This window comes from Calidris pugnax, unplaced genomic scaffold, assembly GCF_001431845.1.
Source record: "Calidris pugnax isolate Ruff unplaced genomic scaffold, ASM143184v1 scaffold364, whole genome shotgun sequence".
NCBI lineage: Eukaryota > Metazoa > Chordata > Aves > Charadriiformes > Scolopacidae > Calidris > Calidris pugnax.
The window spans coordinates 635159-648355 of record NW_015091109.1 but is presented as its reverse complement, the minus strand read 5'-3'; the positions used below and the strand labels follow the sequence as shown (position 1 = coordinate 648355).

The 13197-nt window shown below is 44.8% G+C and overlaps 1 protein-coding gene and 1 long non-coding RNA gene across 2 annotated transcripts in view; both read left to right on the top strand.

Annotated features, from left to right (window-relative positions):
- The first annotated feature begins 208 nt into the window (after window positions 1-208).
- Window positions 209-3301, top strand: LOC106897429. Its single transcript, XR_001413770.1, has 3 exons — window positions 209-1146; window positions 1304-2345; window positions 3009-3301. It is a non-coding gene; the product is annotated as an uncharacterized LOC106897429 (long non-coding RNA).
- A 5596-nt stretch (window positions 3302-8897) lies between these two features.
- ULK4 (unc-51 like kinase 4) overlaps window positions 8898-13197 on the top strand; it is a 228272-nt gene continuing 223972 nt past the window's right edge. The window contains exons 1-3 of the mRNA XM_014958034.1: window positions 8898-9001; window positions 10169-10310; window positions 11228-11428. Of these exons, the coding sequence (XP_014813520.1) occupies window positions 11240-11428 (189 nt within the window). The 5' untranslated portion in view covers window positions 8898-9001; window positions 10169-10310; window positions 11228-11239. The remainder of the gene's footprint in view (window positions 9002-10168; window positions 10311-11227; window positions 11429-13197) is intronic.

Below are 13197 nucleotides of genomic sequence, written 5' to 3'. Positions count from 1 at the left end.
GGGCTGCGGTACCGCCCGCCGCCGGGAGGGCAGCGGGAAGGGGACTGCCGGCGGTGGCCACCGCGGAGGCCGCTGGCTCGCTCGTCGCAGCGCTCCCCCCGCCCCCCGGCGGCCATTACCTCATGGCCCAGCCCTGCCGCGGAGGAGGGGCCGCTTCGTCGCCGGGCAACCGGCCCCCTGCCGCGGCCCGGGCGGGGGAGGCCGGCGGGAGCGGAGGGGGGGGTCCGAAGGCGGCCGCGGACAGCGCCGCCCGTCACCTCTCGCCCCCGTCCCCGGCGGCGGATCCTCCGCCTGAGAGTTCACTCACCGCCGCTTCGGCCGGCGCCGGGCTCCCGCCGCCCTGACGGGGCTGGGCTCCCGCCGCCCTGACGGGGCTGCCTCCCGCGGGAGGTGGGCAGGAGGCTCCCCCGGCTCGGGGAAGGTTGTAGCTGGGGTTGAACAGAAGAAGCCTGGCCGAGCACCCAGCCCGGCTGCCGGGACGCCGGTGGGCAGGAGAACCGGCATGGGAACCGGAGAGAGAGGGTCGCGGTCAAAGTTAGACATTCAAATTACCTGTTTCTTCAAGTGAGGTAAAGGAATGAAGGAGAGGAATCTCGCCTGTGCCCTCCTGGAGAGGAGAGTTGCAGTATTGAGTGCAAGAAGTTATTAGACATCAGAATATCCCAAGAGGAAAAGACTTGTCCCACTGACAGAGAAAAAAGCTTTAATCCAAGTTTTAATAAATATAATTTTAAAAAGAAAAAAAAACAACCCAGAGGAAGTCACAACTTCTTATTTCTGCAGCTCACAGAACTAATTGTTGGAGGAGCGTTTGATTGTGTGTGTTTACTGGCAGGGGAAGAACAGGATTGTGTCCAAGGATACAGCTGGTCAGACAAAAAAGTTGCAGCCGTGCTGGTGACAGGATTCCGGAAGCGTGGGATGTGTGTTAACCTCCAGCGAGTGCAAATGTATGTGGGGTTTGACCCCGAATAACCCACCCGAAGAAGTGAACCAACGCTTTACAGACGCAAACAAAGAGAATCACAGATGGGGACGTGCCTGGGTGACAGAAAAGAGAGGAGAAATGTGACAAGGACAAGAGAGGATTCACAGGCGCCTGCCGAGCAGATCCCCTGGAGGTGACCAAGGGTGCAGTTAGATGGGGTGAGTGAGTCAACCCCAAAGCTTGCTGCTCCCCAAAGGAGCAGGCTGCTCGCTCCGCGTCTCCTGTGGAGGAGCCAGGCACTCCTGGGTTTTTCCCTGGTCAGTGACTCAGTTTACTAACCTGACAGAGAACTAATGATATTTTTTTCCTTTTCAGTTTTCTGCCAGAAAGGTGAATAGATTCCCCCTGAAGTCATAAAAGTATCAGGAGTGAGCACAAAGGAAGAGTTGAAACCGTTTGGCTGGGAGGAACAGGACCATCCCTTTGGTGATACAGCACTCTTAAATCATCTCCGTAGTCTCATCTAACTCCTCCTTAATAGAAACTTCATGTTACTGCTAGGAAGTCTAACATGTAGGTGTCATTGAAAAGGTTGGTCACTTCCACTTCTCACCCTCAGTTAGATTCTCCCATTGCTTCCTTTATGCCCAGTCTTGTATACGTGTGACCCTGGGGCTTAGCCAGTGAGCAAGCTAAATCAGGAGGTTTTTTTAGAAAGATAGTTTTCTGATTAATTCCTGAAACAGTTAACAAGAGAGTCAGATGAGTGGCAGAGGTTGCACAAGAGAAGGAACAAGACCGAGCGCTTGCAAACAATGGATTGAGCTTTTCAGCAGCAGCTGGGCACTTCTTACGTGGTGTAACATAAACCAAAGGCAGCAGTGAGGAGGAGTGGTCTGTAAGTGAAGAAGTACTTTTGAGGAGCAGAATTTGCTCTGTGCTTTACAGAGTGGCAATGAGAAGAGAGGGAAAAAAAAAAAAAAAGATAGGCTGGTAAGGGATTAAAAAAAAAATTTCAGTTCCGCAAAACCAGAGGAAGACGCACAACAGAGGCATCTTGGAACCAGAGCACAGGAAGAAAATCTGATATTGAAAAAACAGAAGGCAGAAATGATCTGTGGCAGATGGAAAACCAAGAAGTGGAAAAGTGAAGATTCAAACCAAAAATAGAGAGGAAGAAGTCTGCATGATTAGAAACTTCTTGTTGAGAAGAACCAATTGACCTGTCACGTCTGTAAGGAACAAGGATTTGAGATGTGCTGCTGAGACTGAAAAGCGTCCTGTTAGAGTCAGCAGAAGTCCTTCACAGAGGGAAAAATGTCAACAACACGCACTATTTATACACAAACACAGTGTGTGGGAGTACATCAGGGGAGAGAACCTGCAACTACAGGATTGCCAGCCCCTCGCATGCAAGGTGGGTGTCTGGACGCTGGCCGTGGGATGTGGTAGCAGTTGTTTGGTTGCTGCACCCAATCCTCCTTATGATTTTTTGTTGTGTGGTACTTTAGTGCATACAAGCATACTCTGTCGTATTCTTAACGCTACCTCAATTAATCCACCTAGCAATTCTGAAGCTGGCAATTGACACAGTAACTAGATACTTTAAAAAGTTTCCTAGGTTTCTGTGCTCTCTTTCTGTTTTCATTATCCTCCTCATTTCTTCTCTCTTCTTGATTATCACATTATATTTATCACTTTTGTTTATATTCATTCTCAATTTTGCTTCCTTGATAACATATCTAGAAGACACTTCTTATTTCTGCCCTGCTAAAAGAGAAGACTTATCAAATATACTTTTCAGTGAGCATGCTGGTTTTTCTCTTGCATGTTCCTCATTTGCTGTCTCCAGACTTTCCTTTAAATTTCCTGTAAATCAATCACAGAATACAATATTGGTTTTACAGCATTTGAAAATTCAGTTTCAGAAATCTCTGGTTGGTTTGTCAGCCAAAGATCCCAATTACAGCTAGGACTGTAAAGTAGATGGTTTTAACCTTGGAGAACAAGCTAATTCCAACAAATGAACTGAGAAAAAAATAATCACTAAAACATATCCCACAAATGTGTTTCTGAATAGCTGCGTTGGGGATTTAAGAAGAAAGGAGTTGTGGTGCTTCCTCTTTTTGTCCTTCCTGCTGATCCCTGGTGTTACTGGCCCCATTTCTCACACTTTTATATGCGCTAAGAAATGCTGCAAGTCCTTTGCAAGGATCTACGAAGTGTCTGCACAACGCTGTCTGCACCACATCTTTCCTTGTTTAAATGTTTTCCATAAACCTGTAAAGCTATCATTGTTTTCACTTGAATATCAAAACATAAATTCTTGCAAGTTGTCTGACTAAGCATGTGGAAATTAAAACTGTGAGTACTTCTGATGGATTTTTCTGGTGGTTTTTTGGTTTTATTTGTTTGTTTTGCTGGTATGAAATGTTGCCTTTTCTGGAAGAATCAAATCAGCAGAAAAGCCTTTTCTTGTTCAGAGCTCTATGCTTCCTTCAGGTCGCATTAGCCAGCACCAATGCTTCCTCCTCCTTCAACTGCTTCTCTACTGGAAATGTCTTCCCTGTAAGGGGCAGCATCTTTCAGGAGCAATGCCAGCTTATGGCATTGGTCTGAAGTGTTACTGCAACTGTGACCTAAGGAGAGCAGACACATGTAATTTGAAAAAGAACACAAGGAAAATGAGAGGCTAAATCAAAAAAAGTGGAAGTTTACATGCAAGTTACAGCATAAACACAAACAGAGGAGACAAATAAAATGAAGGTAAAAGGTCTTAAGGAGAAAACTCATTTAAAATGCCCTGCAGAGAGGATCATATGTAATAATTATGGCAAAAAAAAAAGAGTATTATTCCAGAGTTTACAGTCTGAAAACATGAAGAAAGCAAACAGTGACTCAGAGGATGGGGTTTGCACATATTTGACGTTAATGAAATGCAAGTTGGAATAAATAGTTTGTAAAGCTCAGATTAGCATTCGAACTGAAGACAAGTGCACAAACAAAGAGGAAATTAAATGCAAGATAGTGGGATAATGATAAATGTGCCAGGCATGCATTTTGCAAGAAAAGGAAAAAAAAAAGTGCAATCAAGCAAAGCCAAATTAAAATTGCACTGTGGAATGATGATAATACCTTCAAGACATTGTGAATTCTAATCAGGATGCAAAGGATATCCTGAGTATACAGGCTGAATCTTCAGAATACGCAACATAAAAGCCATTGCTTTCTGCTGAAACAGTGAATCTGTAGTTGATAACAAAGCATTTGACTCTTGCGTGAGTCCAAACTGCTGAATGTATTTGAAGAAAATGGGATGTCCTTCCAACATGTAATACCTAGAACAGATGATGTAATTCAACCAGTACAACATCTGCTTTACGCACGTCCTATTGCATTAGAATAAAGGCTGATACGAACACTGAAATACACAGAAAAAGAAAGCATCACTAATAATTTTACATAATCTCAAAATTACATAACCAGCATGATAATCACTGAAAAGCAAGATTTTGATCAGCCTTCCTGCATAAGCAAGGTGGGCATCTCATATTTTGGAAACCAGCAGGTAGGCTTAGGCGTTGAGAATTCTGTATATAATGAACCTTGCAGCAGAAAAGTATCAGCTCTGCCAACCAGCCTCCCAAACCAGCATCAGAGCTGAGGATACTCTGGAATGTGGTATGAGGAATGCCTGGCAGAAGCTGTGGTAGTCTGTAACAATTAACCCCATCTCATTAGCAGATAAAACTGAATAAAAACAAACAAACAAACAAAGAGGAAGTTGGTTTTTACTTCAGTATCATATACAGAGCAGTTGCTGACTTCCCAAGGAAATGGAATGATTTGGGGAAGATAAAAGTAGCTTGAAATATGCCAACCTTTTCAGGTAATAAACTCAGAGAGTATTAAAAATTGCAGAGTATCTTACCACATCTGTTCCAAATCTTAGACACATGCAAAGCATTGAGACCATAATGGAGGAAGAGGTAACAAAGGCATGCTATACATGCAGTACTGGTGACCTTACAAGTTGATCCAGTGAGGTGACATTGGGAGCCCTGTTCTTATAGAAGAAACCACTAGTAGTTTTTGCCTCACCAGTGAAACAAACACATCAGCAAGGACTGGTTTGCAATATTTCCACACTGAAAAGGTCAGCTCTACGATTGAGAAAACAAATTTCCAAATAGAAAAATCCCAGAAGCTACCAAAAGAATTTGAAAAATCATTGCTACAACCAAATATCATCAGCTTACAATACTGAGACTGTAACATTTGAATTTATTTGATGACTTTGGGAAGGACCACTGAATACCTTGTACCAGAAAAACGAGGTGACTAAATCATGAGAACCTTAATATTACCACAGAAATGCAGCAAAAAGAAAGAAAAACACATAAAGTTTCACTCAAACAATGAAAGTATGTGCTAGTTTCAAGCAGATGTTGGAAAAGAATCTGAGAATAAAAATTGCAAGATAAAATGTGCTTATGTTCATGTCCATTGTTCTGCTAAAATGGTCAAAGACCAGAAAAGCAGCCCCATGTACCTCCCAGGAATAACAGAACTGTCAAGGCAAATGGAACATAATAATATTATATATGAGCACTGAATCATCATACCCAGGACACTGAGAATAGAAACCCTCTTGAGAACAGGGTCAGTCTGGAATAGAAAGAAACACCATGTACTAGCAAGATGGGATAGAGCATGAGTAATCATGATAGCTGGGAGAGAACCTCGTACATGTGACAGCATAAACCAGAAGTGTACAGCATCTTCAGTGGACACTGGAGCAAACTAAAGAACAGATCTTCTCACTCAAGGCAAACAAAACATTGAAACATAGCTTAGTATCACCGGACCCATTGAGGGCAGAGCAAGCAAAGTGTTTAAGCATTCCTGAAATACATGGTTTCAATCACAAGATCTGTTTACCTTAAATTAGATCATATATTTATTTGAGAACAAGAATTTGATTACATCTGGCTGTCCCATATAATAGCCAGGCAAAAAGTGAGGCTGAGTTTGCTGTACAAACAAGAATTTGATTACATCTGGCTGTCCCACATAATAGCCAGGCAAAAAAGTGAGTCTGAGTTTGCTGTACGGATTGCTAAGAGTATTGAAATGGTGCAAACAGCAAAGAGAATATTTTGCATTCCGTTCTACAATGTTGAAAATATTCCCACAGAGAAGTTTACTGCACTTGAGTACAATGCTTGAAGTCATGTTCAGTAACAGACTGAAGGAGTAACAGACTAAAACAAGACAAAAAAGACCAAAGTCTTAAAATTACAGGCCTGATTTGTATTTTTATTTAGATTCTTTCTTCAAGATAACTCTGGTACTGCAATTGACACATTTAAAGAGAGAATTCCTGATTCTTATACCAAGTCAAAGGGAAAATTCCCCCTCTGGAGTCTATCGAAATTGTGTACCCAAATGGTGAGAAAGATACAGACATGTAATGAAGTGTGTATCAATAACAAAAAAATGCTATAGTTCCTAACTAAGAGGTACTGGAAAAAGATAGCTGTGAGTCAACATGTTCCTCATGTCTGCTACTGATTAACGCTGAAAATTCTTCATCATGAAGACATTCAATTTGAAAGTCCATGAATCTCTGAGTTATTTGTTATTAAAGCATTCTTTTGTGTTTCTCTCAGTTCTTTGTAATGCTATTGCCACTATTATATGAAGATCTCAAAAGACTTTTTTAATGTTAAATTTCATACCATCTCACTCACCCAAAATGGGATATCTACCCCCTTTGTACAAAAAAAATATCCTAACCTGGTCTAATTTAGCATAAAGCTGTACATAGGATGAAATACTAGAAATATGGAAGCAAAGGCAGTGACTTGATAGTTATCATGCCTTAGTTTTATCCTCTTGGACAGGGACAATGAAATTAAATGACTTTTCTAAGACCTGCCATGAAACTGAACTGCTGTCAGGTCTGGTCTGCAATTGAGCTAATGTTCTATTTATTCTTCTTTATATTGGCCACCCTCATCAGAGTCAAAGATAAAAATACACAGTTTTCTAAAATCTAAATAAATCCCTCTTCAAAGCATACTTTCATTGTGCTTACTCAAAGAAATTAGGTGACGTTTACTTATGCATTCAGTTTATTTATATCTACTCAACTACTCATTTACATTAAAAGAGAAATGAAAAATTCATTTTGCTTGTGCAAAAAGCGGTAGCTTCATTGGGAATTACAAATCAACTCTGTAATCGCTAAAAGCATATGCTGAAAAACGGGACAGGATCTGAAATTGTTAAGAAGTGAACAATTTTGCCATACACATGCACATGGTATTTTTTAATGTTTACAAGTCTGGTCAATTCTATGTGGATATCCAATAAACCAGGAAAAATTAAACCTGTGTGCAGCACCGACTTCTTGCCAGTTCTGTCGACTCTCTAACAAACCCCTAACAAACAGCTGAACTGTGACAAAACATTTCGAGAGCTGTGTAGCTAATACAGCTTGATTTCCTCCAGACCTATGCTTTGTCATCTACAGCCTCTGCTCAGAAGGCATGACAAAAAACTGAAGTCCTTCTTGCAGCTGACACCTTTCTAACATCCCTCTCCCAAACAGAGTGGTTTAGACTTTTTCCTCCCTTTTTTTCAGGGTTAGCGGTGTTTAAATTTGTCCTGAAATCTTTTCTACAGTGGGAGTGAAAAAAGTCTGATCATCTGTTATACAGCCTAAAGAGACATTGATTCCTTCCTGTTAAGAATACTATTTCTTTTATCAAAACAGTTGAGTCCGGGTTCAAAGCTGTTAGGAGGGCTGTTAGGAGGTCAAGGTGAAGGTGGGACAACAGATAAAACATAATTCTTTACAACTTCCCTTAGGAAGACATACTAAATGTCTTTAAAATGTTTTAGACTCATAGAATGATAGAATGGTTTGGGTTGGAAGGCACCTTAAAGATCATCCAGTTCCAATCCCCCTGCCCTGGGCAGGGACACCTCCCACCAGACCAGGTTGCTCCAAGCCCCATCCAGCCTGGCCTTGAACCCCTCCAGGATTGGGGCAGCCACAGCTTCTCTGGGCACCCTGTTCCAGTGCCTCACCACCCTCACAGCAAAGAATTTCTTCCTGGTATCTAATCTAATTCTCCCCTCTTTCAATTTAAAACCATTACCTCTCGCTCAGGGGCCTTAAAACCACCCAACATCAGACCACCCTAGGATGAAAAAATAATGCGAGAATTCCAGTTTACTGCTAAAAATGGAAAACGCTTGTTTCCGAGGGCTAAATGTTGTCATAACAAAGCGCCCCCCAGTGAAGACTTTGCAGATTGCCATGACAGGACCGACGACCCTATGCGTTGCCTTGTCCGACGACAGGCCTACGCAGGTTTAATAAAAAAAGCCCCAGGGGCCCAGGCTGAGAGCGGCGGGCATTGCCGGAGCCCCCCGTGAGGGGCGTCCCCTTCCCCGTCCCCATCCCCGGGGTTCACCATGGCTGTCCCGCCTCAGCCGCCCCGACCGTTAGCCCGCCACAGGCGGTTGCCTGGCAACGGGGCGGCCGCGCCCCTGACGCCCCGCCCCATCCCCAGGGGTGAGACACCGCCCCTTCGCTTTCGCCACATCCGGGAACTCCCCGCCCGCCCCGCGCCTAGAGGCAGCCGGCTGTGACGTAAGCGCCTCCCGGCCCAATGGCGGCTCCGCTCCGCTTCCGGCGTCTGGTCGCCGTCTCCTGGATACGGGCGCGGGGCCGCAGCCATGCGGGCGGGGCGCGGGGGGGAGGCCAGAGGGGACAGACCCGCCGGCGAGCTGCCGCCGGTGTGTTTTTCCTCCAGCAGGGGAAACAACGCGCGTTCGCGGGGGCTGTCGTGGCGGTGCTGCTTCCCTCTGGCTGTATTTTGTGGCGTGCAGGGAGGGGTTTCCCCCTCATGGGGACGCGTCCAGACCCCTCTTCTGGGGCATGGGAGGCTCCGCCGGGGCGGGGCTGCGTCGATTTCGGTTGATGGCGGCGGCGCGGGGATAGTTAAGCTGCCTCCTTGTCCATCCCCTCCACTCCTCCCGCCTCGCCTCGCTTCACAGGTAGGGCTGTCGCTTCCCGCGTGCGTTTAACGGCCGTTAAAGGGCGGGGCGCCCGCGTGCCTAACGGTCCTCCGGCTGCGCGCGAGGCGGGCCCCACACACACTTCTCCCCCTCAGCGCCCTGGTCGCGCGCCCGCGGCCACAAAGTGCTCAGGTCTGAGTGCGGGGTCTGACCTGGTACCCCCGACCTAAAGCCCTCTGAGGGGGCAGGAGACCCGCCGGGGGGATGGCCGGCTTCATGGCGCCCTCCCCGCTGTTGCAGGTGGGATGGCGGTTCCGAGCTGGTGGCTCTCGGCAGAGCTTTGTCGGCAGGAGGCCTTCAGCCCAGCACCTGCTCTCTGAGGGGGCAGGAGACCCGCCGGGGGTTCGGCCGGCCTCATGGCGCCCTCCCTGCTGCTGCAGGTGGGATGGTCGTTCCGAGCTAGTGGCTCTCGGCAGAGCTTTGTCTGCAGGAGGCCTTCAGCCCAGCACCTGCCGCTCTATTGAGAGCGTGGTGGCTGTTTGCTCACCAAGAGGAGGAAGAACCGTGGAACCCTCTCTCCTGTCTCCTTGGTGGTGCTGTGGTCCCTCATCTTACAAATGGGGTTCCCTTGGCAGGTGGAGTCTGCTGCTTGGGGTGTTTCTGTGGAGGTTCAGACCTTTTTCGTTGCAGGTGATGGTGTGGCAGGCTTCCCTAGCAGCCACCTCACCTTGAGATGCTTATTTGCACTTTTTTTGTGTGCCTTTATTGCATCTCTACACTTTGTCCGAAGTGGTGAATGTGCTGCAGCTGTTGAAAATCTGCCTTATGGGTCATGGTTTCTGGTTTGTGTACTGAAGTGATGTATTTTGTAAATTCCTGATTGTACTGTGGCACCTGGCTGATGTTCTGGCAAGAATGGGTGTTGTAGCAACAGACTTTGTTGTCTGCTGCTATCAGATCCTTTGTTGTATTTTCACTTGTACTCCTGTTTGAAAACATGGGAATTCTCTTGTTTTCATTTCGGTCTTTGCTTTGTCACTCTGGCAGCTTTGTGTCTTATGAAAGAGGTAAAGTGCAAATGAGTTTGTGGTTTGTGATTTGGCATTTGGCAGCTGTACTGCTTAACCAGCCCTTCCTCTCCATCCTTGCTGATCATTCATGTTGTTGCCCTGCCTTCTCCATTATGCTGTTTTTCTCTGGTTTTAGGATAACTACACTGAGAACTGGTCTTGTTGAAGAGAAAGCAACAGTTTTATAAATGTAATGGAAGAAGTCTTGTAGAGATGAGAGAGCAACTCCAAATGGCTTGAAACTAATTAAATTGATAGTTGGAAGACGTGGGCATCAGGTGTGTAGTTGTCTTGGAGCTGAAAGAGCTTACTACAAGGTAGTCACTGGGGACTAGTTAGCAATGTGTCCTATTTCTGGATTATGCTGATATTGGGGTTCTGTTCATGGAATAGCTGAGGAGCAGGATGAAAAGCTGACATGGAACTTTTCTTGTCTATTACAGTTTTCTCAGTATTGTGCTTTCAGTTCTCCCATTGCTCCAGGTATTCTCTGAGAAAATAATTGTGGAACAAAAGGATTAACCAGGCTTTTATGACAAGCATCTCACTATTTAACTATGCAAATGCCACTTCCTGGGTTTGCAACAAATGGCAATTGTTTCATTTGTTTCAGTATGTAAATTAAAGCATATACAATTCTTGTCAAAAATAGTAGTTACAAATATAAATTAAATTTCTATTGAGCTCCCTGATTCCCACAATATAACATTGTCCAACAGATTTACACAGCTGCCACTTGTAAGGAACTGTTTCTATCCATGAGAAATCCTTAATGCTGAGAGTCCTACAACTGGTAAACCTAGATTTAGCTTTGCATCAGTAGGAGCACTAACAATCACAAGATCCTGTGGTTTTCTTCAGTTATGCTGATGACATCAGTTATTTGGCAGGTTTAAATTACATTGTGGAAAGTTGCAGGGGCACGTTTGCCTGAAGTGCCCATGGGCAGAAATGTCAATATTACTTGGCAAGGCTTTCAGCATAGACTCTTCTCATTTGGATGCCAGTTTTATGTCGAAATGCCAGTTTTATGTCTGTTCAAAATTTCTATCACATTTTCTGAGAGGAGGCCTTCTGTGAAGTTTGGTCTTGTTGGAAGTATATAATCTCTATTTTTAAGAATCGGGAGGGTAAATCCTATACATCAATGACGATTAAATTTTAATGGTTTCTCCCTCTTCCCCTTTCTTTAAAGGTTTATTTGTATATGAAACTAATTCCATGTTCCCAATGCATTGCCTGTAAAGCATCCTTACATATGGAGAACTTCATTCTGTATGAGGAGATTGGAAGAGGAAATAAGACAGTTGTTTATAAAGGAAGAAGAAAGGGGACAATTAATTTTGTTGCTGTTCTTTGCACTGATAAATGCAAAAGAGCTGAAATAACAAACTGGGTAAGTAATGTTTATTTTTCCTGCTAAATCTGGGAAAAGATACAGCTTACAAAATCCTTGTAGCACAGGTAACATAAAAGAAAAATACCATAAGTCACATGCATAAACCCATGCTTACAGCTGAAATAACAAACTGGGTAAGTAATGTTTTTTTTTTTCCTGCTAAATCTGGGAAAAGATGAAGCTTACAAAATCCTTGTAGCACAGGTAACATAAAAGAAAAATACCATGTGCTTCTTTACATGGAGTTTGTCACCTTTTACATCAGCTTCTTAAGATTTTAAACTCTTATACTGTAATCAGTGTCTTACTTCAATGTACTTATTTCTTCATCTAATGTTATTGTTGTCTAAGTCACATGCATAAACCCATGCTTACGGGCTTACTATTTCTATGATATATCAGAGAACTTGTAAAAACAGTTCCTTGCATTTAGTGGTTTGCTTTATTTTGTTGTCAGTTGTGCAAATCCAGTGGGTGATAATACATTCCAGTAAATAATACATTTTTGATGAAGGAATAGTGTTTAAGGTAAATCAATTCTGGTTTGTAAAAGCTTGGCAAAGTTTTAAATGTTCAATACTTTCTGGAAAAGAAACTGTAACTGATACAGTTAGACATTTCAAATATTTTATTTTTCCACTAGATAAATTTTGTTTCTGTGGTGGGTTGACTATAGCTGGATGCCACCAAGCTGCTCTGTCACTCCTGCTCCTCAGCTGGACAGGGAAGAGGAAATATTTTGAAAGACGTGTGGGTCAAGATAAGGACAGGGAGATCACTCAGCAGCTACTGTCATGGATAAAACAGACTTGACTTGAGGAAATTGATTTGATTGGCAATAAATCAAAACAGAGTAGGGTAATGAGAAATAGAACCAAATTGTAAAACACCTTCCCCCTCCCCTCCCCTTCTTCCTGGGTGTAACTTCACTCCTGAATTCTCTACCTCCTCCCACCGAGCAGCACAGGGGGACAGGGAATGGGTGATACGGTCAGTTCATCACACACTGTCTCTGCCGCCTCTTCCTCCTCAGGGGGAAGACCCCCCACACTCGTCCCCTGCCCCAGCATGGGGTCCCTCCCATGGTAGACAGTCCTCCATAAACTTTTCTAATGTGGGCCCTTTCTATGGGCTGCAGTTATTCACAAACTGCTCCAGTGCTCTATGGGCTGCAGTTATTCACAAACTGCTCTAGTGTGGGTCCTTTCCATGGGGTGCATCCTTCAGGAACAGACTGCTCCAGCGTGGGTCCCCCACAGGGTCACAAGTCCTGCCAGCAGACCTGCTCCAGTGTGGACTCCTCTCTCCATGGGGCCATGGGTCATGTCAGGGGTTTGTTCCAGCGCAGATTCTAGGGGTCACAGCCTCCACTGCACCTGAGCATCCGCCTGCTTGGATGTGAGATCCTCCACGGGCTGCAGGTGGATCTCTGCTCCATCTACCCTCCATGGGCTGCAGGGGGACAGCCTGCCTCACCATGGTCTTCATTGTGGGCTTCAGGGAAATCTCTGCTCCAGCACCTGGAGCACCACCACCTCCTCCTCTTCCTTCTTCACCAACCTTGGTGTCTGCAGGGCTGTTTTTCTCATGTACTCTCATTCCTCTCTCTGGCTGCTGTTCCTGAGCAGTTTTCCCCTCCCTTCTTAAATAGGTTGTCCTAGAGGCACTACCTCTGTCTCTGATGGGCTCAGCCTTGGCCAGCAGCAGGTCCGTTTTGGAGCTGGGTGGCATTGGCTCTATTGGACATGGGGGAAGCTTTTGCAGCT